The sequence below is a fragment of the Papaver somniferum genome, unplaced genomic scaffold, assembly GCF_003573695.1.
Source record: "Papaver somniferum cultivar HN1 unplaced genomic scaffold, ASM357369v1 unplaced-scaffold_21, whole genome shotgun sequence".
NCBI classification, from domain to species: Eukaryota; Viridiplantae; Streptophyta; class Magnoliopsida; order Ranunculales; family Papaveraceae; genus Papaver; species Papaver somniferum.
In genome coordinates this window covers 13,475,467-13,500,548 of record NW_020631041.1, presented here as the reverse complement: position 1 = coordinate 13,500,548, position 25,082 = coordinate 13,475,467, and the positions used below count along the sequence as shown (strand labels likewise).

The 25,082-nt window shown below is 35.5% G+C and overlaps 3 protein-coding genes across 3 annotated transcripts; 1 reads left to right on the top strand and 2 right to left on the bottom strand.

Moving 5' to 3' along the window:
* Window positions 1–5,430: 5,430 nt before the first annotated feature.
* On the bottom strand, window positions 5,431–6,821 carry LOC113339836 (vegetative cell wall protein gp1-like). The gene is made up of 2 exons (XM_026585065.1): window positions 6,690–6,821; window positions 5,431–6,570 (listed from the first exon to the last, which is right to left on the bottom strand). The coding sequence occupies exons 1-2, from the start codon at window positions 6,754–6,756 to the stop codon at window positions 5,741–5,743; spliced, it is 897 nt and encodes a 298-aa protein (XP_026440850.1). The 5' UTR covers window positions 6,757–6,821; the 3' UTR covers window positions 5,431–5,740.
* Window positions 6,822–15,948: 9,127 nt separating this feature from the next.
* On the top strand, window positions 15,949–17,609 carry LOC113339875 (inverted formin-2-like). The gene is made up of 3 exons (XM_026585097.1): window positions 15,949–16,076; window positions 16,167–16,697; window positions 16,804–17,609. The coding sequence occupies exons 1-3, from the start codon at window positions 15,998–16,000 to the stop codon at window positions 17,322–17,324; spliced, it is 1,131 nt and encodes a 376-aa protein (XP_026440882.1). The 5' UTR covers window positions 15,949–15,997; the 3' UTR covers window positions 17,325–17,609.
* A 516-nt stretch (window positions 17,610–18,125) lies between these two features.
* On the bottom strand, window positions 18,126–19,341 carry LOC113339789. The gene is made up of 2 exons (XM_026585017.1): window positions 19,169–19,341; window positions 18,126–19,029 (listed from the first exon to the last, which is right to left on the bottom strand). Exons 1-2 carry the CDS (start codon window positions 19,314–19,316, stop codon window positions 18,386–18,388), a joined length of 792 nt encoding a protein of 263 aa, XP_026440802.1. The 5' UTR covers window positions 19,317–19,341; the 3' UTR covers window positions 18,126–18,385.
* Window positions 19,342–25,082: the final 5,741 nt, after the last annotated feature.

Below are 25,082 nucleotides of genomic sequence, written 5' to 3'. Positions count from 1 at the left end.
GTCCGGATATTCTTGGCCGTCCTTGGTCATATATAAGATATATGCCGCTCATCCTTATAAGGCTTCACAAGTAAACCCAAGATTTTAATACAAAAGTGGATGGCTCAGTGCTCACTGAGTGACATCAAGTCCAAACTAATGAGATCCTATGTTAGATATTAATTTGAAAATTTGTAAAAAACTACACTAAATTAGAAACACCTCTGAAATATTGTTTGCAGCCTTGAAAGTGATGTCCCAACTTTCTAGATGTGTATATTGGTAACCGTCCGACCTATTTAGCACCATCTGACTGCAAACCGATTTTATCATATATTTAGTAAAATAGCATCTGATCCAATTGAATTTGATGGCCGTTGAAATTGGTCTGGATTGGTTTAGCAAAATTGGTGAAAAAACTTCAACCCCGGTAGTCATTTTTCCATAGTTACCCTGTGTAGCCATAATTAAATACCCTGTCCCTGAAAGATTCATATTTTCATTATTTACACAATTCTTAGGTAATAATTAAGAGAGAAGGTAATTTTTCTAACTACACAGTGGAACATTGCTATCCTGTTTTAAGTGGATTTTGAAACTACAAACAAAGGTTCATACACAGGGACGGTCTTCTCACATCCGTTGGTTTGTTAGCTGTGTTTGAAACACCTATTGAAATTCATGAGGGGCTAAACCTACGAGTGGTTTAAAACTGCGCCTGAAAACTAGGTGAAGTTTAAAGTTGTGCCTAAAAGCTATGAGGGTCTTAAGACTGCGTCTAGTAGGGGTTTAAGACTGTACCTCAAACTTGGAGGTGTTTAGCACTGCTCCTACCCTTTGGATGTAAGTTAGACACAGCTCTCAGTTTCAAATAACGCTATAAGTGTTGGTTTATATCACCACACGAAATTTTAAACAGCATTATATTTTGGAAGTTTTGGGTTAGCTAATTATAAATATATACCATTTGAGATTAGCATGTACCGTAAAATTTTCATTTTCCTATACCCGTTGGCTGTTGCCATCAACGTGATCATAGATGCTATCATTTTTTACCTATTTTAAAGGAAACAAGGGAATGAGCAATGCCTCCCCTCCAATTAAAAATTTGGCCGTCGGGTCATGTTCGTGAACCATAGTGTGTCAACTTTTGATCTGGGCCATGGAATTTGAAAGCATATTGCTGAATGAATTACGAACGGAAAATACGTTGCTAATCAAGAACAGAAATGCATGTCCCAAATACCTGCTACGACATGTCCGACCTTTCCGTGTAAAATCTGTAATTCCTTATATATAAATTTTGCCCATGCAAGCATTGTCTTGATATAGGTGTATAACACTTTTTTTGGATCTTAAATTCCACATGCTTGTTAACTAGGTCACGAAGTCCAATCCAATTAATAACTGAAAATGAACATACAGAATTCCAGTTGATCCAGTGATTTCATTTATTGCGGGAAAGATCATCAAGGATTGCTTTGGTTTTGATAACTGTCTGATTAGTTCACATTATCCGACATTGTTGACTTATAGGGCATACTGTTACACGTACCATCCACCTAAATATCACCATCTGACCAATAAAATTATAAACCCAAAAGCAGAGCATGTGCTTTAAGAGTTAAGGCACACTGAGTTTTCTTACCTAGGGATAAGCAGAATCGTTGGCTTTCCTGCAACTTACACGTACTCTAGTTAATAATTTTTGCAGCTGTCGCATTGTCACGTTATTGGCTCATATGCATCGGCATCGATTACTGTTGTTGTTGACATAAAATCTTTTTAAAAAATCAGAATCACGTTAGGTACCTGTTGTTGTATGTAGCCTTCAATATTAGTATCTAATATTTTGATCAATATTGCTGTCCAATGTTTCAGTTAGTTTTCTTTTTATTTTATTTTTGATGAGTTAGTATAGTGATTAATTGTGGCCCCTAAATACTACTAACAATTACAAAGATGATTCTCGGTATTTCCAATGCTGAATATAAACATTCAGAAGTCCAGTGGATCCAGTGATTCCATTTATTACGTAGCATATCATCAGGGATTGTTTTGTTTTTGTTAACTGTGTGATTACTTCACAATACCGATGTTGTTGACTTACGAGGCATATCACCATGTGATCATAAAAAAATTATAAACCCATAAGCAGAGCATGTGCTCTACGAGTTAAGTCACATTGAATTTTGTTACCGTATCTAGATAAGCAGAATCGTTGGCCTTCGTGCAACTTACATGTGCTCTAGTTAATTGTTTTTTAGACGTCCATTGTCACATTATTGGCTCAAATGCATCAGTATCGAAAACTGTCGATATAAAATCTTCAATAAATCAGAATCACCTTACGTACCTGTTGTGTCTTGTATCTTGTTGATTTCGATGACATCATATTTATTTATTTATTTTTTGAAAAAGGCAAACATCTTTAATATTTCTCTATATCATATCGCATCAATATTAATATCTAATTTTTCAATCGACAACGACAGATACTGGTGTCTATTTTGGTTATTGTACTTATCTTCCCCGTAGTGTGTGTAACACATTATAAAACTCAAGATGAAATGACCATTGAGTCTATCTTCCAAATTTAAATTTTAGACGTCAGATATCAAGAAATTTCGAAAAGGATTCCCATCACAAACAGATTCATATGTACTATTGCTATTAGCCGTCAGATCGATGCATTTCTATAATTTTATCAGCTTTTAGATCTGCTCGTATTAGCAACACTTGTAAGAATTACTAAATTATGGTGAATTGCTAAAAATCTTAGAAACGAAAAATATGTGGCTCAAATTTTGACACATAGAAATCCCTCTATCTCAATGTTCGTGCGGGTCACCTGCGTAAAAATCACATGCACATATAGTAATAGTAACATTTCAATAATTATTAGTCAAAATTTATTTTACTGATTTTTTTTTACTGATTGCAGTTTCAACTATGACAAATTAGCAGTCATTATTTGTTATAATTAGCCAATTATCACAATAAGATAGAAAGATTACACTTGACTACTTCGTCTACCTCTGATATATCACATAACAAATCCTAGCTCGATAGTCATTTTCTAAAACTACCCATCTGTCTACATTATTGTAAGGCCACAAACATGAATCACCTTATACTCTTCCTTTCGCAACTACGTGTTGCTCCGCAGTCCTTCGAGTAACCCTAAATATCACTAGTCACCAAGAGTATCACTTTCTCCAAACCAGATTGTGTATGTCCTAGATGTGTTCCTTCGCCCATTCAGGATGTTTCTGGAACCTTGAGGTTTACCAAATGAACGGTGTTCCCTCGTAGATACTTTAAAGGCTTATCAGCTAAACTGGAATAATCATAAAGAAATTTAAATATCTTTATGTATAACCAAGTTAATGGTATTACCTAAAACATGTTTAACTGAACTAGTAATATTACATATGATTCTCGATCCTCAAAAGAAGTCTTTATTCTTTAGTTCTAGTTCTTGGACGAACTAGATAAAAAGGTATCTACTTAAACACATCTTCACCACATGAGTAATGGATAGATGTACAGATACAAATGATCATCCTTTTATTAAAATTCAAAGACACACGCTTCGATTAGGCATCATGCATCAAGTTATGTCCTTTTCCAAAGATAACGACCATCTTGAAATCAAGAAACTTATTTGTTTAAGGTATATATGATTTTCTCGATGCCTTCTAAACAAACAAGATTGGTCAAGTCATAGAGAATAACTTAAATGCATATATTGTTAACTCATTAAAACCATACATAGCTCAGGTTTAAATTCATGTAAACAAGTAAGCCTCAACATGACTGGAAACTCAGGAAACTTACCATTTATAAAATAATCTTTGGTTTTCTAAAGAGGGTTTCGAAATCAAAGCTCCACTAATCCTACACCTTATGTATGATGATGGCCTCTTCATTACTTATAAGGAGGCTGTTGAATATAGTTATCATTTCAAACAACTACTTCACTCTTATAGTTCTTCAATTGGTCAACTAATTAAGATTGTAAAATCTTCAATTATACATCATCCGAGGATGGATCAGTATAAAGAGGTTCTCCAAGTAAGAAGTTCAATTTGATACTAGCATTGAGGAGTTCAATTTGTAGAACAAGTAAGAAGTTTTGTTGCATTGAGAATTGCCAGTCAGCCTTGAGAGTTCTTTGAGTCAGATAAACCGCTAGCTGAAATGGTTCTCCAAATAAGGAAAATAATGCTTCAAACTCCACAAAGTACTATTCCCCGTAGTTACAAAGAAGAAAACCAAGTGGCGGATGGATTGGCGAATCACGCGGTAAATAGAAGTCAATTAAATTCTCAACTAGTGGTAAGACAATTGAAACTGTAAAACTTAAAAAGAGAAGTTTATTTTTTGAGGCGGAGGGTCCTGTATTAAAAAAATATCAACTAAATAATGGACGCCACATATTGGATAAGGGTGAAAAAACACCCATATCAGCATATTTTACGTGACCCAATCCGTATTTTGGCAGGTGGACACATGATCCATCTCTTGGAGGATTGGACGCGGATGGAACATCACTCATCCGTTGGACACCCGTTTATGCGGATAATGTTTGTATTGTACATATAGAAAGTCATATGAAGGTTATTAAAATTGGTAGGTAATATATAGTTCTTAACTCTTTCTTGTTTTTGTTCTTTTATTAAATCTTTTTTTTCATCCTGAATAAGAAACTCTCAACTTCTTCTTTACAAATGATAGTAAAATAAGATCAAGTAAATATTAGGGGAAACTAAAAGTTACACTACTCTTGTTATGTTATGATTAATTAAATTTACTTAATTCAAGTCTTAAAACTAAGTTATATTACTCTTGTAAACGTTTACCCATTTTTATTTTTATTTTGAATCCGCTAATTCACCCACATTCAGTCCGTTTACCTAGGGGGTCAAAACGTGTGTGTAAATTTCAAATCCGCTATTTAGATGGACTTGACACGGGTGATATCAAATCCTCATCCATCCGTACGGTACTCACCCCTTGTATCGGACTAGTTTACAAATATTTTGAACTGAACAACTCGATTACAACAAGCCTAATCAAATTCGAGCGACTATAGACCGACTTATTTTCATAATCGTCCATTATGTATACGGAATCATCCAAGCCCTAAATTTATAAATAAGGAACCTTTTGAAAATAGTAAGTCCGAGCTACGATGTAATGGGCTACGTCATAGAAGTGTGTGGCCCATCTTATTTTTTCGACACATCTTAAAAACGGTTTATTTTCTTTTTTTTCGGGGGATTTAGAGGTGCTACCTTTTAAGAAATAACTTTTTATAGAAGTAGGAGACCTTTTAATTTTTAAACCAATTTATCATACGTGTGGATAGATACAGAAGGAGCCACATACTTCTATGATGCCGCGGGACCACATCATAGCCGTGGGGATCCCCATATAAAAGTCATGTAGAACCAATGGTTGAATGCTATATGTATTAGACTGGACGATGGATTTGGATTGCCCTTAATTTTTTCCAATCAAATACTACAGATTGTACCAACCAACAACTTTTTTGCAGTAATAAGAAGAAACTAATAGCCTAATTAAGAAAAACTTCATTGCAAACTTATGACATAATCTTCAGCTTCATTGAAGCACTACTTCTTTTGAACCCAGCAACACTCACTGCAACTGCATCCACCGTAAGAGGAGCTTATTCTGTTACTACTAACTAATAGTAATAATTGTTGCTAGGTACGTGCCAGTGATCGATTCATCACAATTCATCATAAGTACCACCCCTAGCAGATGGTGATGATGATGGTGTTGATACTTTGACATTACCACCAGTTGGGGACGATGATGACGTTTTTGTTACTTGGGCATTACCACCTGATTTTATTGATATCTGAATGTTAACATCGGTGTTGCAACAACCACATCCAGATCCGCAGCCACATCCACAGCCTGGTGCTGGTGGTGGGCACGGACTTGGAGGAGATGGTGGGGATGGAGATGGAGGAGGTGGGGAAGGTGGAGATGGTGATGGGGAAGGAGGTGTTGGCGAAGGCGAAGGAGGTGGTGGTGGGGGACTTGCACAACAACACTGGCATGATACTCCCGCGGAACTGGTTTGAGGTCCGCATTCTTTTCCAATAAGTGAACTTCCTGTCGCCATACATAATCTACTACAGGTATTTGTGCAAACGTCACAGTCAGCGGCATTGTAAACTTCCACAGGATCAGTCGGACAAAGAGCGGCAGGTGGAGGTGGTGATGGGGAAGGTGGAGGTGGTGATGGGGGTGGTGGTGAAGGTGAAGGTGGAGGTGGTGATGGAGGTGGTGGTGAAGGTGGAGGCGGTGATGGAGGCGGAGGTGGAGGGGAAGGTGGAGGTGGTGGCGGAGAGAATGGTGTAGGTGAACAACAGCACTTGCATGTTGCGTATGCTGCAGTACCGGTTTTAGGTGTGCACTGTTGTGTAGTATATGAACTTCCTTGTGCCGCACATACTCTTACACATGTATTTTGGCAAGCGGTGCAATCAGCAGCATTGTACACATCTTGTGTTTGGGCATTTTCACAAAAAGCTTCCGTTGATGATATCTCTACATGTATATACAGGTTCCAAGGATACGAAAGTTAGATAGTTAATAATCAGATAACTAGCAAATGCAACAACAAAGTATATGTAGTACATGTAAATTTGTGATATTGTTGTACTTACGAAACAGTGCTGAGAAACAAACGATTACAAGCAGGAAAAAACCAGCAGATGAGGAATTACGCTCCATTGATGAATGACTACTAATTGACTACTACTGCTTTCTTTTTTGTTCCCCTTTTTTAAGGGTAAGGTAGCTTGGTGAATTTGTAGTTGGATTGTAGCATCTATTTATAGATAAGAAAAATATCTTATTGAAATAAACCGATAATAAATTAATAAAGGGCCATATGGTGCATGTTAGGTAAATTTATGGCCTATCTGATTTTATTTTTTTTAATGATTTTTTTTCAAACAAGATTAGCTGATATATTCTACCACGTGAAACCTTAGCTATGTGTATGATATTTGTGTAATATAAGAATCCAGATGCATAGATAGATTTGATCTCATATATTGAACCCTCTGCAGTGGTAGCTAGAGTCGAGAGGGAATGAGACAGATCCCACGCTGATGTCAATGTAAGATAGTAGTAAAGTTTTTAGGTGATTATTTTATTCACCTGAGTTCCAAACTTACCGGTACCAAATCTTTTATAAATTAAAAAAAAAAACAGTATAAAACCACTACAAAAAGAAGAAAAAAAAAGAAAAGAAAAAGGACTTAGAAATTTATTTGGAAAAACGAAAACAACTTTAGGAACTTGCATGCAAAAACATACATGATGTATTTATTTTTGCAGCATAAAATATAAAGACATGAGGCAGGAATTTGGGACCCAGACTTCCTTTCATGATTACCGACGATTTTTCCGTTCCTAAGGCATCTGTCAATGCTTTCTTTTGCAACACAACTAGGAACAATATAAGTGATTCAGATTCGACGGCCCAGATTAAAGTTGATACACCATGATTCACTAGCATGATCCAATGGCTGAATTTTTAATTGGAGTGGAGGCAATGTTCACCCTCTCGTTTCATTGATTTCCCTCTATGGTTGTATGACTATTGATCAGGGCTCTCAAATTGGAAACAGGTATATACAATAGGATACTGTGGCAAAAGGAAGCGTTGCTATATGCGTTAGCAACGGAAATAGCGCTGCTAAGTCGGAAATGTGTGGTTGAAACTCGTTGCTCCTGCCATCAAATTTGTTTTTTTTCCAACAAAAAAATAGTACAGTTCCCCACCGACACTAATTGCCAGGAAAAAAAATTAATTATAAATTGTTGTTATACGATTTTAAATTTTGCCTCTTTTTTTTGAAGAAAAACAGATCTTTGTTTAAATTTTGCCTCTGTGTCATTATCAGATTGCCTAGTAGTATTAAATATTTTTAAACAAATAATTTTTTTTTTCTTTATCTCATCATGGATGTATGTACCGACTACCCGGTGATCCCATGTGCAAACCAAGTAAGCCTGGAATCATGCAAATGTATGTCTGGTGAACAAACTTATCTCACATTGATCATTCATAAATCCGATCAGTACAGCTCGAAATTTGATTACTATAAAAACCGAGAAAATATCAGATAATGTAACATAAAATCTTGGTGCCGATTGTTTGTCGATGATTAAAAAACAGCAATTCGTATGCCACAAACAGTAAGCCAATAATAAAAGTTGGATCTATATTCTAGACACGGTCCTAGAATCATGCTGCTAGACTCCCAAAATCGTTCTTGCAGTAACTATGACGATGCATTATGTATGCGAGAGCCTGTAATTAAGATCTCTTCCAACTCTCTTCTTGGGCATGACTATGATTTGTACGCCCAACTTGTTGAAGAAAGAGAGTTATATGCATAGCGCGAGCAAGTCTTGTGGTGTTTCAATTAAAGAATTCTCCACTTGTGGTTTCGAAGTTGGTTCTAAATATTCACTTCCGATGCATATTACTAGAGTGATGGAACATATTGGAAATCCAAACTAAAACGCGACCATAAAGAGCAATCTCAAAAAAAAAATCCAATAACCCGACTATTGCTGTGAGCACATACTTGGCAACATATAACCACCGTCCCAATTGATACGAATACAACTGTTAAAATTATAATTATGATGATTTAAAATTCCTAATTCCAAAATGACCCTTCACTGAAACAAATTCCTTCAATCACGTTTTGGCATTCTATGAGTATCGTAAATATACCATACTTTACCATAAACATTGTAATGTAGATTCTCTAATGAGCCCAAATGAGACATTGTGCGATCTTTCTTTCTTTTTCCAAATTCCAATGCCCCTTAACTCAAGCACATGCTCATTTTTTGGGTTACATTTTTTAATTGAAGTTATGACTTAAAAATGTTGGGCACGTTTAGTGATATGGCCACTAGGTAGACAAAGTTGGAAAAGTTGCAGCCTTGCAGGTTTTAAAACCAAATCAGTTTTGATGATCTGATCCACAATAAAAGGGTCAACTAGACAATCCCACCCTCATCTTCAGTCATTAATTGTACTCGAAGGGATCGTCTGATATAATCCCTAAGCAATAACTTCACGAGGCAGTTAAGATCCAAATGCTAAAACTAAGAGCTAGTATATCAAGGTAGTAATGTGCAATGCAACTTCTGCACAGAATATTAATTACATGTATGATGATGATGTACTGTATTATAGAAGTGCTCAATTTGTAGGTTTAATCTATTACTATTACTTACCTGTAATGAAGTGGCAAATAGGTTGACAACGTAGGAAAATGTGAAAACATTTATTAACGGGTTCCAAAACCAAAGAAATCCTTGATTATCTGATCCTCAATAATGGGGCAAACTGGACAACCCCATGTTCATCTTCAGTTTGCATTAATTGGACTTAAAATCTTGCCCGAATCAATGGCATGAGAAAGGTAAGATCCAAATGCCAATCTAAGTTGACATACCAAGGCAATGAGACTTTTGGGAAGAATATTATAATTATACCGTGTAATAATAATATAGGTAATATGCAGGCTTGCAGCTTCCAATCTTTAATGTCTTTATGCCCTTGTCACATGGGGCCTATTCATGTTGGATATTTTCAAATATGTTTCCGGTTATGACAGGGGATCCGCGGGCGACAACCTCTTAAAATGCTAAAATGATTTCTGGTTTATTCAAAAAAAATTTGAAAGAAAAAGGTTATATTAAAAAAAATGGAGCCGAAGATCAAATACACCATTACATATAGACTAAACACTCTCTAAGTTACGGAGAATTTGACTTATCATTAATAAGCCTAAAAGTATCCAATTCTTAAGTCCAAAGAATAATAGTTTGCTTGATCAAAATTTTAATCTCTATTGTATCTTTTAACCTTGAGCCAAGAACCATATTGTTAGTCTCTGTCCGTGTATTCCAAGTCAGAGAATAGTTTAGGATATTCCATATCCTCTTGCATCTTCATGAAAGAACATTATTGTACCATGCATTGAAATATTGCAAAAGCTTTTCGGGCATGGGCCATGAGATACGCAACGCGTTGATGAAGTAATCCCAAAGTTCGAATACAAAGTTATAATGAAGCAAAATGTAATCCATAGTTTCCCTTGCAGTGTTGCAAAAATGGCACTCCACTATAACAATATTAACTCTTCTATGACGCGTTTTGACATGTACAATATTTTGATACATCACGTTTTTTTTGTTTCAACCTATAAGTACGATACCAAGTGTTTATCGTTTATGGACAAAGTCAAGACAATACAACAACTTGATATTCACTTGACAATAGTTATGTTACAAGACCGATTGATTATAGGATCAAAATCAAGTGATTAGGATTAACGTATAAGTGTAATTTACTTTTAATTATAATTACGGGAAACGAAAATAAATAACACACACAAGATTTTGTTAATGAGGAAACTGTAAATGCAGAAAAACCCCGGGACCTAGTCCAGTTTTGAACACTCTAAGAATTAAGTTTTTATACAACGAACAAAGACAACTTCGTATATATAGTTGAGACCAAGTAATCTACCCCTGGTTACTTAGTTTTGTTAGTATCCTTGCGTCTACGACCGTTTGGTCACGCACGTGAATTCCAAGACAGAAAATCACTATCTTGAGTTGCTTTAACGATGTAAAGTCTTAAGCACTCAACTTCTTTTAATTTTCTTCCAAACAGTAATGGAACAAAGCTGTTTGGTAACTACTACAATAATCTTTTAGTAAAAAATTCATTGAGTTTTGATAAAGGCTCTTCTGTTTAATCAAATAAACTCCTTTGTCGGGTAAGATCAGTTCAAATAAGTAACTTAGATTCGGATTCACAACTATCAGATTGGGATGCTGAAGAACACCACCAAATGATAGTTGTCGATCTAAACAACTTTATGATCAAATCTATCAAAGATAAATTAGATCTAAGTCGGATCCCATCCGATCAAGATGTGTGCAAAAATCACGAGATAAGAAAACAAATAAGAAAAATCTTCTTATCTTCAAATTTTCAATTGCCTTCTTATGTACCTGGACACCACAAACTTGAATCCATTTATGATCGATCACACACAGAGCGGAGTCTGTTAACAACGGATGATCACAAGTTGTCTTTAGATCTAAAAACAGTTCTAAAGATCATGTCAATACTTTGATCTTGTTTGAATGACCCTTATGTCAGAAGAGAAGACTCTCAAGAATAATCAAACTAGGTGCAATCAAACTTTCAAAAACCGTTAGTCAATAAAATCAATAATCGAAAACTAAAATAATAATACAATATATCTAATTTCCCACCAACGGTACTCGTAAAGATTCTTGATCCTACAGAAGTCTTTCAACGAGCGGTCGTAAGAGATTTCTCCTAATCAGGGAACTTTGTTCTCCAGATAGATGGCTCCACCAGAAACAACAAAAAGATGAAGTTTTCCTGGATCTTAGGATAGTTTGCAAGAAATGCAAACTCAGCTATTTATATACCAAGGTTGTTTGGTCAACAAGGAAATTCCAAAACCGAAATATTCTCAAGATATGCAATAAGTACCTAATTTTGGTTATTCCTATTTCCAACTAATATCCAACCTGTAATTCTGAAATCTCTCATTGGAAAATATCTAATATTAATTTTGCACTTAACTAATATAACTTTCCAGTAGATATGTTTTGTTTTGCTCGAAAATCAAAAACATATACTCGAAAATCTAAATTAAAAGATTCTCAATATTTCGGATTGGGATCACCTTGAGTATCAAGGAATAAATTTGGAAAATAAAAGATAACAATTATATTCATGTCCAAATTATGTCGACATCCAGAACTTTTCTTATTTAGCAAACCCTAATTCCCAACTCACACAAAATCGTGAAGTAATATGTGGATATAAGGATCGGTTTTGCTCTTGTGACAGGTTCTACTATGACTCCTAACATAGTTAAGATCGGTTCTACCAAGTCTCCAAATATAGGTAAGGATCGGTTCTACTATGGCTCCCAACAAAAGGTAGGATCGGTTCTACCAAGTATCCCAATATAGGTAAGGATCAGTTCTACTAAGACAAATAGTTAAGATCGGTTCTACCAAGTATCCTAAATAGGTAAGGATCGGTTCTACCAAGACTCTCAACATAAGTCAAAATCGGTTATACCGCATACCCCCAAACTAGTTAAAGATCGGTTCTACCATAACTCTCAAAATAAGTCAAGATCAGTTATACCAAAGTTCTTACCTAGGTTCGAATTGGTCATCCAAAAGATTTTCAATGAAAACCGGACCAAAACGCCTATTGATTTCAGTTCGATTATATAATCAAACATATGTACTTCCTTTAAACATATGTAATCAAACATAGTTTCCTAGGATGAAATAACACATATATCTAATACACAATCATGTAATGAATTACATAGATTATTCCGATGTCATATTTACGAAGTTCAAAAGATATACGTTATACTTCGTAATCAACTATTCAACCGTAAAACTTTGATCATAATAAAATGACCAAGTTTAATACTAGAGAATAAAAAAATCTTAAACGACTTGAAAGCAATATTAGGAATGGAAACCATTCAAGTCAGTATCATTATACCTCAAATGGAAGGATGATGTCTTTATTATACTCGATACGTCTTCACGATCTTCAAGTCTTCAAGGTAATACTTGTATGTCTCAACATTCCTAGAATTTCTTATCTAACCTAAACGAATTTGACTCTAGTACAAGGGCTTTTTAATTGTTGGTACCCGGTAAATGTCCAACACATTGGTTTGGTACCCAAGATTTCAAAAATTAAGTGTTGGTACCTGAATCCGATTTTGACCGTCAAAGTCAACGTTTGACCTATATTTATTTTGTATTTTCTACTTTGTATTAAAATATTTTTTAATTTGAAGAATTTACCCTTAAAGAGAAAGGGTTATCTTCTTCCTCCGACTCCTGCGTAGAGTCTGTAATAGCCGCCATTAAGATCAAAACATAATCTTCTTAGAAGACTGGGTTTTTGAAATTGGAATAAGCTAGGACGATGATGAGGACTGGAGGAATCACTCTTGTGGTCCATGATATCCAGAAAATGATACAAACGTATTTTTATTTAGTGATTCGAAGGATTCTCGTAATAACAATGAACCGTTGGATAACAAACTTGTGGTTGCTAAATCTGTTGAATACAACAATAACGATGACGAATTAGAGGGGGTAACGAAGATGTGAATGCTGAAAATAATCCATCATCACCAGTTGAGGAAGTATTTGATGATTGTATAGAGGTGATATTCTTTTAGGGACTGGGTTTTTGGATTTTTGTTTGAGTTTTACCATGTCGGCGGCTATTGCAGACTAACTCTAGAAAATGGAGGAAGGAAGATTAGGGTTCTTACTAAGGATAAATTGGTAACTTAAATTTTTTTTTTAATAATATTTTTTTAAAATGAAATAAAAATTGGTTAAACGAAGATTTTTACGGTCAGTAGAGAATCCAAGTACCAACCCTTAATTTTTGAAATGTTAGGTACCAAACCAATGTGTTGGGTACCAACAATTAAATATCCCTACATTTAATCAAGCGACTCTAATTGAGTTTTGATACTAAAATATGACAACCAAACTTGACATACCAACGTTTAGTGGGTTCAACCGAGCAATGCTCTAACACGTCTCCCTTTCTGGTTTATTCATAAAACCTAATTCAAAATTCAGTCCAAATTTGAACAGACGCGTCTCCTCCCATAAATCACCATTGATGCCTTTTAGAGGTGTCTGTTAGAGATGAAAAATCTTCTTCAACGGACATGAATCTTGCTATAAATTGTGAGATGTTATCTCATTCAATAACATCAAGCCTATTTGATTTTCTTCTTTTTATTATACATCATCAGAAACCTAACTAGTGTGTTTTTGGTTGGATCAAGGAGTACAAACCTTGATTCCAATTACTGCTATAGGGCTTCATGGAATCCTGAAGGCGTTTTTTCACATACATGTTGTAATCGCAATTTGAATTGGAAGGGTCGAAATAATTGTCTAAAATAAATCTTTAAAGCCTTGAAGTCGGAAGTACCACAACTCTGACAGTTTTTCATCCTCTATTTCACTGAAATTTCCAACAACTCATTCAATGAAACAAATAATCATAGGTTCTTAGTAGAAAATTATGGGAAAAAAATAGTGAGCGACACCAAAAGGTATTTTATTCCTCTTTTTCTTAAGTCCACGTCATCATTTTCTTAATTTAAATAAAATTTGTTACATACAGACATTGGAGATTTGAGATGACCTTTAGGTAAAACAATTTATCCTTACTTTTTTATCATTTAGCAATGGCACATGAAAAAAATGTGCTAAGAAGACTTCCACCTAAGATAACCTTGACGCCTTGCACTGAAGAAGCTCTTACAAGAGGCATATTACCAGCTGACACTAGTAGAAAAGTGACATTTAGTGGAAGTTCAAACTTTTATAAGGTAAACAGTTCGCAAAATACATGTTACTAAATGTTAGGCTGTTGAATAATGGTAACAGTTTCCGTAAGAACTGTTACATAGTGTCATCTAGGTAGTATAATGTAACTGTTTGTAGATGTCTCTGACCAGTAACTAAAATATAGTATAAAAAAATTCTTGCGTTATAATAAGGGATTTTTGCGTAAAGGAAGTTTAAAAAGGATGAAATTTTGCGTCCCCTCCCAGTGTCCCGGTCAATTCCAAAACATAAACACATGACCAAAAAGAAAAAAGCATGACCAAAAACTACCGTCTATGTCAATGAAATGATGGCGTATTTGACTGCATGGCGAATGCAGTCAAAACAATCTTTTGAGTGCACTAATATTGTGCTCCAAAAGTTAACTAAGTCCATGGTACTATATTCGAGTGTGCAGTATGAGTCTAGTAGGACTGCACACCTGTCCTTGACTGGTCAAGTACGATTTTCTTCCCGTCCTTAATCAGTCAACTGGACTCCAAGAGGACTCGGTTAAGAAAACTATTGTGAAAAATCTATAGTGGAGGTAATAAAGGTAAAACAAAAGTTGCAAAGAGTCCAAAATGTTGCTTTTTGAATGTTTGTCAAGGAATAGTAAAATATCAGAATTTCACCCTTTTTTAAGTTCTTGTTTGGCAAACACCTCTTATAAACGCATAGGTCTCAAACTTGTCAGGATAAACAAGCGCCATCTGACCCTTTAACCCCGTTGACATCTAACATAATTTTGACTTCCCTCATGTGAGTCGTACGATTGCATACCAAAAGAATTGGGCCATCGGATGTAAAAAATTTTTGCCTGGGCACATGGAGGTGTAGACGTAATATGGGAAAGGTACGAAGAGTTCTAACAAAATAAGGAAAAAAAATATAAGGACCTGAAAATAAAAAAACTACCCCCGTCAAATTTGCGACACGTTATTTGCAACGCTATTGGTTACAGATCTTTAAAAATGAGACGTTGCTAAACTTAATAACGTTTATAACAGTTACTAAATCCGTTCCGACAAACCGTCGCAATATGTGAGGCACGGATATATAGTTTCAGGTTTGACACACTAAAACTACCCCCTACAATGCTACGCATGCGCGAAATTTGCGCACGCACACTTGGTTTCTATTAAATGAATAAAAAAGTGCGTCGGAGCCATATTAAACGGTCAATTAATGCTACAAAGTCAATAAGTAAGAAAAAGAATAAAAAAGTGACCATTTGTCAGCAAAAACGTGGTTATAATAAATTATGGTAGATCTCTATGCAGTCTAATAAACAAGGATTATTTTTTTCTTCGAATTATTATCATTTAGAGGAAAACTGCTACTATAAACAAATTGGAGGGTAAGATCACTAATTAGTTTAGAGACAAAGGCAAAAAAACAGTAAAAATTATATATAACCGCCGCCTGTTTTCTATAAATAGATGATGCTTCATATCCACCAAATTAACACATTCCAGTCCCAAAAATGGGTTGGTTTCAGAGCAATTCTCCATGGATTGGTCTTTTCCTTTTTGCATCAGTTGGATGCTTAGCTTTGTTGATCCGTAAGTAGTACTTATTCCTTTCCGTTTTTCTTTTTAGCTAATTAATTTTATTGATTGTGATGCTTAAAATGGTTTCCATATTTGATGTAGAGATGCCGGCGTGCACTGAAGCCGTTTTACAGTGTGGTCCTAATGAACGTTACGTATCAAAAATTTACAAGGGTGTTTGGCAGCTAACGCAATGTGATGACTCTTGTCCAAACGAGATACAAACTCAATGTCAGAATGATAATAACAGAGCCGTGTCTAAGATGAGGTGCAATTGGTGGGATCCTCGAGGTACTACGACGGCAGAAGAGTATGCAACTTGCGAGGGATGCTGTGGTGAATCTCTCCCCACCCCACCGCCGGCGGTAACGAAGGATACATGTCAAGCCGGAGAACTAAGTAAAACTTTTACTTTACCGGCTAGCCGGCCATGGAATTGCGGCCTTTGTGAAGATAAGTGTAAAGCTGAATGTGGATCCGATGAAGAGGTGTTGAGGGAAATGTGTGTATTGAATTATGTCGGCGAGGCTGGAGGTAATACTTATACGTGCAGATGTTGCTGCAAGCCTCCTCCGCCACCATCGTGTCAATGTTGCAACTCAAATGTAGACATTCAAATCTCAATTCAATCAGGTCAGGCATTTATCTAATGAATTTCTTGTTTTCACAACATATTCTAGTACTGTTGTAATATGTTGTTTATTTATCTAATTATCTGCATTTTTTATGACGTCCGTAGCATGTGCAGCACCACCTTCATGTCCATCTCCTTCACCTCCTCCTCCATCTTCCCCACCACCACTACCATCTCCCCCACCACCGCCGCCATCTCCACCACCTCCATCTCCACCACCACCACCGCCATCACCCCCTCCTCCATCTCCACCACCACCACCGCCATCACCCCCTCCTCCATCTCCCCCACCACCACCACCATCACCCCCCCCTCCTCCATCTCCACCACCACCATCTCCACCACCACCATCCCCACCACCACCACCTCCACCAAGGCCCGCAGGAGATATATGTGATCCAACGTCTGAAAATTCATTTTCGAGAATTGGGACAAGTTGCACGGATTGTACGACTGCCGATTGTATTAGTAAATGTGAGGGAATTGGAGAAACAATGACACTAGACGGGTGCAACCCTTCTAGTTTTCTCTGTACCTGTTGTTGCACCAAAAGCTCACTATCATCATCAACGAGGACTCGTCGTTCATCATTATTCAACACAGCACAGATGGGAAAACTTCACTAAAGCTATCACATGGCCGTTAGTTAGCGGGAGCCAATGTGATTGTCATAAGATCCCTAAAATCTAAGCTGGTTTTTCATTTTTGGCTCTCATGGATCTGTTCATCTAGAAGCTCTGTTGTATCCGTTCGGAAACAGTAATGCTTGAATAAAAAGATTTTAGCTAAGAATATCATTCAGGAACGATTACATTCGTTTCTATAGGATGACTGTAACCCGTCCCTAACGTTTTTTTTCAATTTCTTCCCAATTTAATCCAATCAGATTACTTGATCATTATTTTTCAAAATTTATGTGATAATAAAAGATTGGAAGTTCCCAATTATCGATAAAATCGATCCACTTGATCTAAAAAGATGGCATTCGATATCAACATGAAACAAAACTGAAGAAACATGGTTTAGAACGGAACTAAAAAACCGTGGTGTAAAACTAAATTAGTTTCAACAGATATCCAATCCCGAATAATAAATGATGCAAAATACGATGATTTTGTTGAAAAAATTTAGTCAGGAGCAGTTATATACGTCTCTATAGTCACTGATCATTTGTATCCAAAATTCATTTGATAATCAAAGATTGACAATCCCCGGTTATTGTTAAACGACATCATTTCGATCTAAAGTTCAACATCAATTGCTTTAAATGAAAACAAAATTCAAAAAGGATGGTGTAAAACAAAATTATAAAAACCGTGGTGTAAAACAATATCAGTCAAGAACAGTATCTATTCCGAATGATATTTTATATATACATTTTTATAATTATAAAAGAGAAAATGTTAAGCAAACTAATACGAGTTTTATTATTAATCGAGTAGAATAACAAACAAACAAATGACTGATATGACCAGTCCATTACACCTTTTAGAATAACAAACAAACAAGGATTGATAGCAAATCGACTGCAATTTCTTGGGAAGGAAAAACACCACACCAGATTAAGTAGGAAATTAACTAAAGTAATTACTAAATGTCATACACTTCATTACAAAAAGCTCACACCGTCAAGAGATGATTTTCAATACAAAAGGCTAACACCAGCTGGAGACGATGATGACATTTTTTATACTTGGGCATAACTACCTGATTTTATCGATATCTGAATATCGATATCTGTGCCACATCCACATTCCCATCCACATCTTGGTGCGCATGGACATGAAGGAGGTGGGGAAGGTGGAGGTGGCGAAGGAGGTGAAGGTGGAAATGAAGGTGTAGGAGGTGGTGGTGGTGGTGGGAGAACATCTCCACAACAACACTCCTCATACCAAACATATTTACTTTCAGGTTTGTCTCTATTAATACTGCCCCCCCAGCACTCTGAATTAACACTGGATCTGCCTTCTTCCTTGCATTTGGTCTCACATTGAGGATTCCATGGACAATCTTTGGCTTGCGCACGTGGAATCAATATATATTTTTGTTCGGAAGTACAAATGTTACCCCAATCCCCCGGAGAAAATGGCGTTGTCGTTGGAGGTGGAGGAGGTCCCGTCGGTGCTACTTTGCTGCAGCAACACTGACAATCCACCGTCTTAGGGTTAACTTCTCGACACTCAGTTAGGATCATGAACAGATCAATGCTAGTACATTTACTTTTACACCAATTTGTGCACTGGCCACAGCTGCCTTTAGGGAAAGGATGGAAATTTCTCTCAATGTAATCATCACCGGGAGAACATACACTCAGCCAGGATGACACCATCTCTGCATAACATATATACATTACATGATTAATCGTTTCACTGTAAGGTCTAAATATGGAAATGAATCTTTTACTAGTTGCTTAGTTGGTTAAACTACCTTCAAAGCAAAAATATATGGTTACTGCGAAAGGTAAAGTTACCTGTGAAGAGAACAAGGAAAATGGCTAATGCAAAGACAGTAAAGGAAGCAAAGAGCTGATGAGGAGGAGCTTTTCTTCTAATTATCGCCATCTTCAAAGCTTTATTTTCTTTCCTGACTGTGAAAGTTGATGAATGTGAGGTTACCATGTTCTGATGTTTATATAGATTAAAAAAAAACTTAGCTATTACAAAAATTTGCTATGATGGGCGATTCTATATTAAAATTAATAATAAAAAAAATATTGTCTCATGATAGATGATTTTTTTTCTTTTCGTATGTACTATTTTGCTAAATAAATTCCTCACTAACAATTAGCGTTGCTGAAGTTTTATATAAAAAATTTGGTACTCCCTGTATCTAAAGTAAACAGGGGAGTCCAGTTATTAGTTATTAATTCTATGGGTGTTTATACTCATCGGTTAGATTTTTTAAAAAATATTTTTAATGATATAACATTTTACAAATAATCTCCTTCTAGTTTACAAGATATCTCAACCAGAAGTTTAAAACATAAAACTAAAAAAGAAAATATATTAGATAATTATCATTTCTTATATTTTTCTCAAAATTGTGCAAACTGAAAATAAATAGACTTTCATGGGAAGGAAGGACTAATGAAGGAGTAATATAAAATGCCCCATCACATGTAAATGACACTTTGTCTTTAATTTATCCAGAATATCAAACAACGCTATTAAAGGGACGGGTATCAATCTACATAAAATAATAATCGTGGCCGCTGGATTTTATGCCTGTTCTAACAATATTGTTACCCGTCTGAATATGTAAATGGAGGTCACACTAAGTAAAATCTTTTGCAACGGTAATTCGAAATATATTTTCTAATCTCACTACATACTCAACTCCAAAATTATTTCGGATAAAGATCAAATTTGGTTAGATTTTCAGAATAAACTCACTATCATATTGATATTTCGGAAAACTCAACCATAAAATGGCACAAAACCAACTTCAATGATAAAAACCACTAGTCTTGTCTTGGTTAAATAGTTAACCTATGTATAACTTAAATATGTTATATGAAACCCAACTAAATAATCAATTGTATTTTAGTAATTTTCTTTAAATTGGAAACTAAATTTATGCGAATAAATCGGGGATCCCAAATCAAAACAATTCTTGATGATCTAATCCAACATAAGCAAATCAACTGGACATTTTCATGTTCATCTGCAACTGGGATCGAATCTAAGATTACTAGATGACCGGGTCCACGGTGGTGGCCGACCAAAATTTCAAACCACTTTCAGGTTTTATAGTTTATGAAAATTTTGATATTTCACGACGTTATTATAATTAGCAACATATATAAAATTTGATATTTGTGTTTTAGGTTCATTAGTTGGAACAAATGTAAGTGTTGTTGATTAGTTTTGTAGTTCAGTTTTAATTTTGAAATTGATATGATTAGAATGATTTAATAGATTTTAACAGTAATCAGGGTTCGTGAGTATGTTTTTTGGAAGTCAATTTCTGAAAACAATGGTCGAATTCGACGGGGTCAGATGAAATTGGAAAAAGTATGATTACACCACACATTTTTAAGTTTTTTAAGTCAAATCAATTGAAGACCAATTTGATGGTTTTTTGATGAAATTGATGGATCATATGAGCAATTAGGCACTGTATATGTATGATTATGATCTCAATTAAAGGAGACATTCCATAAGCTTCTTGATTATACCTGCAACTGAGGTCTGTAGATCACTAATTATCAACTCAAATTTGTGAAACCACGATCGGTCGGCTTTCAATTTGATCGAATTTTTCAATTGTGTTACTGACATTTGCTAGTTAACCCACCATATAGAAGGTCTCCCTCATTTCGTTCGATCCACTAATAAAATAAAATAATCATGAGAACATCGTTTAGTGAACATCATTGGTTTTCAGTTCTTCCCTTTATTATACTACCAAATTAATATTGAGAAAATTTAAGAACAAGGCTATAGTTTGAACCATGGGTATTCTGTCGCAGTTATGTGAGTTAGTTTTGGGCACATAACATAAATTAACATGAACGCCATGGGATGGTTGTACCGCCGACACTTTTCGCTTAGCGCATGCTCAAAGATGTGTCATGTTTTGGGATGAAGCTTCATCATAAGCTTCCGTGGCGTGGTGTGAAGCATACTGGCCAGGGACCAATATAGCGCCAAAGAGGGCGCGTTGCGTAGCCATATTTTCCAAAGGGCCATTATGATGCCAAAGTGGCGCATTATGTTGAAATATATGACAAAGGCCAATATCACACCAAGAGGGTGAAAATTGTAATCAGGTTTTCATCTAACTGTGAATATCGAATGCTTTGTTACCAAGCTAACATTGATTGCAAACCCTGATTTGAAAGACTATATAAGGGAGAACTCTAGCAACTGAGAAACCTAATTGTTAGAGCATTACTCGTTCGAACTCGCATGCGTTGCTATCTCAAGCATGTTTGTCAATGTTAGGGATCAAAACTATAATTCTTGATTTCTAGTCTATTATAGCTAAGTCTCGGACTAGGATAGAAAGTGTAGTTGAGCTCAAGGACTTCATGGAGATTCATCATACAAATATAAGAACTACTCAAGGAACCGGTGGAACTTCTCGACAAAAAGGTATGTGAAGACTTGAACTTATATGTCACTGAAAAGTCTATCTACTCTATCTCCTACTTCTTGAGACAAAAAGTCGTACACTATATATATAGACTTAGATTATACACATTTGGTATTTCGAGCCGAGTATACCTCGCCTATCTATATCTCGAAATATGTGTTGGTAAGCTTTTCGCTTCGACCAAGTTTATCTTTACCTAGTGACAAAAGTCATGATATGTTTCAATCATCTTCAAAATTGCTTTGACGAGAAATGGTGTAACATCTGTATAACGTTCTCTAAGAATGTTTCAATGATTGAAATGAGAGTTTAGATTACATAACCAATGATGGAAATAAGCATTATTTTGGAAACACATTTATGTATAAGTCCTATTACTTGAACCAAAGTTTGCGAACTTTGTTGATCAAGAGAAACCGGAAGAATGGCTTGTTTCCAAGTCCGCGAACTGCGGAACTTCTCATCCCGAGAAATTCTGCTGGAGTTGACAAACTAGTTGCGTGAGTACCAGTCCGCGAACCCAGTCCTCGAACCGGAGGAAGGTCTCTTGCCGAGATTTTCTGCTGGAGTTTGTAAACTCTGTCGGTTGCTTAAGTCCGCGAACCTAGTGTGCGAACTTAAGAAGGTTATATATATGAAGATGATTTCTGAACTTAAACTTTAAAAAGACTAAGGAATGCAGTTTGCACACCGTGGCTATAAAATTTCATGAACCGATTCAAGTGAATCAAATCATCTTTTCTTCAATTGTGTCTTGTGTAGTTACATAAGAATTCCTTACAATTGAACAACTCTCTAACTAGTTCATTTGAGTCATTTGAACTAGTTATGGTGAAGAAGAACATGGTTGATATGAAATGCTCATATGTATAACCTTTTGGTTAACTATTGTTGAACCAACAATGTGCACGTTTGGGTACGGTTAACAAACTTAGAAGCGTGCAGTTCATTTGTGTATAACAAGCTAAGTTTTCGATCTAACGGTTGTGAAATAAAATTATGTTTGATTATATGAGTTTAAGGAAGTAGACTTACGAACTTGTTTGGTAGTTGAAACAAATCAAATGGATTGTGAAAAGACGAGGGTACCTAAATATACCTCAATCTAAAACTTTTCCACCTATAAGTCCTTTCTCCGAAAGTGATTGTCTATGGACTGAGTCGAGACAATACAACGAATCGGTTCACACTTCGTGTGATCGTCAATGGATACGAGATCGAGAAAATATGACAACAAGATAACTTGCGTGATTGATTATGGATATAAGATCGAGACAATACAACGGCGAAGTATGATTACTTGATAATGGGTTCGGACTTAACCAAACACTATAGGATTGCTATCAAGTAATTAGGAATTAACGTTTGTGTATTTTACTTCTAATTATAATAATTCAACTATAATTTAGGAAATAGAAAAGTAAAAGACACAACAAGATTTTGTTAACGAGGAAACCGCAAATGCAGAAAAACCCGGGACCTTGTCCAGAATTGAATACTCTTGGAATTAAGCCTCTATACAAAATCTAAACCAACTTCGTATAGTTGAGACCAAGCAACTAAACATATAGTTCACCTAGTACCCTCAATATCCCTGCACCTCCAACTTGCAATAAGTCACGCACTTGGAACAATTCCTTTGGTTCGTATTCCAAACAGTAAAGGAACAACAAATATGTTCGGTAACAACTCTTTTCAAACAAGTGATATGTGTTTGACAAAAGGCTCTTCCGTTTATCCCAATAAACTCATTTTTCAGGTTCTTAGATAAATCTATTTAACAATTACCAAAGTAATTTTTTAGACTATGCAATTAATACTATGAATCATAAAGAAATGTATTGATGCCAATCTACTCAACTAATCAATCCAATCTATCAAAATATAAACCTATTATAGTTGTATCCCTAGCCGATCAAGTTTTGTGCACACCAAAGATTATGAACTCAAATAATAAATCTCCTTTGTCTTCAGATCTTCTTAGATCTTCAATAACACCTTCACACAAACAACTTGAATATCTTGTAATCAATCACACACAGAACGGAGTCTGTTAACGATGTATTATCACAAGACATCTTTAGATCTACAAACAGTATAAAGATCCCCGTCAATACTTCGATCTAGTTTGAGTGAATCTTATATCAGAAGAGAAGATTCTCAAGCATAAACAAACTAGGTGCAATCAAAGTTCAACAACTGTTAGTCAATCAAATCAACCGAAAACTAATAATAAACAACAATTATCTAGTTTCCCACCAATGGTACTCGTAGAGCTTCTCAATCCCAAAGAAGTATTTAAAACGAGCGGTCGTAAGAGATTTCGCCTAATTAGGTTACTTTCCTCTCCGAATAGACGGCTCCACCAGTAAAAACACAACTAGGTAGTTTTGTTGGCTCTGAGGATTATTTTGCTCGAAATGCAAACTTCAGTATTTATAGACCAAGGAAGTTTGGACACCAAGGAATTTCCAAAACCGAATATTCTCAAAGATATGCAATACATCCAAAATCGGTTTTCATAATTCCTGCAAATGCTCTGTCCAAATATTGACCGAAATTGCAGTAGAAAATCTCAAGTTAGTAAATGCACATTATCAATTTTATTTTCTAAAGATATGAATTTAATTGCTGGAAATAAAAAGCATATAAAACTAAAAACCTTAATTAGAAGATTCTCAATTTATTTCGATCCGGGATTTTCCTTTAGTTATTATGGAATATCTTTGAACAATAATAGATAAGAATTACTGCACATGTTCAAAGTATGTCGACATCTTTACTTTGTAAATCCTTTTTCATATTTAAAATCTTAGAACCGATTTTCCACACTTCCAAATGAGTTTAGAATTGGTTCATCTGATTTCCAAGAAATATGTGGTTGATGAAAAACATTTAATCACTATTCATGGGTTTAACGGTTCTACCAAAAAAAAGTTTGGTTCTACCTCCAAGTGGCTACTAGGATCGGTTACACTAGTTTCCAGAAATGGCTAACTAAGTACCAGGATCGGTTACCACTATTTATGGTACTTACTTGTGATTGGTTGCACAAGTTATAGGATCGGTTACACCAATTACTAAAACTTGTTAACCTACTACAAGGATCGATTACACATCTTGTGATTAGTCCCACCAAGTTATAGGATCAGTTACCCAATGACTAGGAATGGTTACACCAATTACAAATATCGATCATACAATCTCAGATGATTACTTAAGATTGGTTTCACTAATAAAAGTCATACCGATGCAAAAGTCAGGCATTGTGAATAGTTTTACCAAGA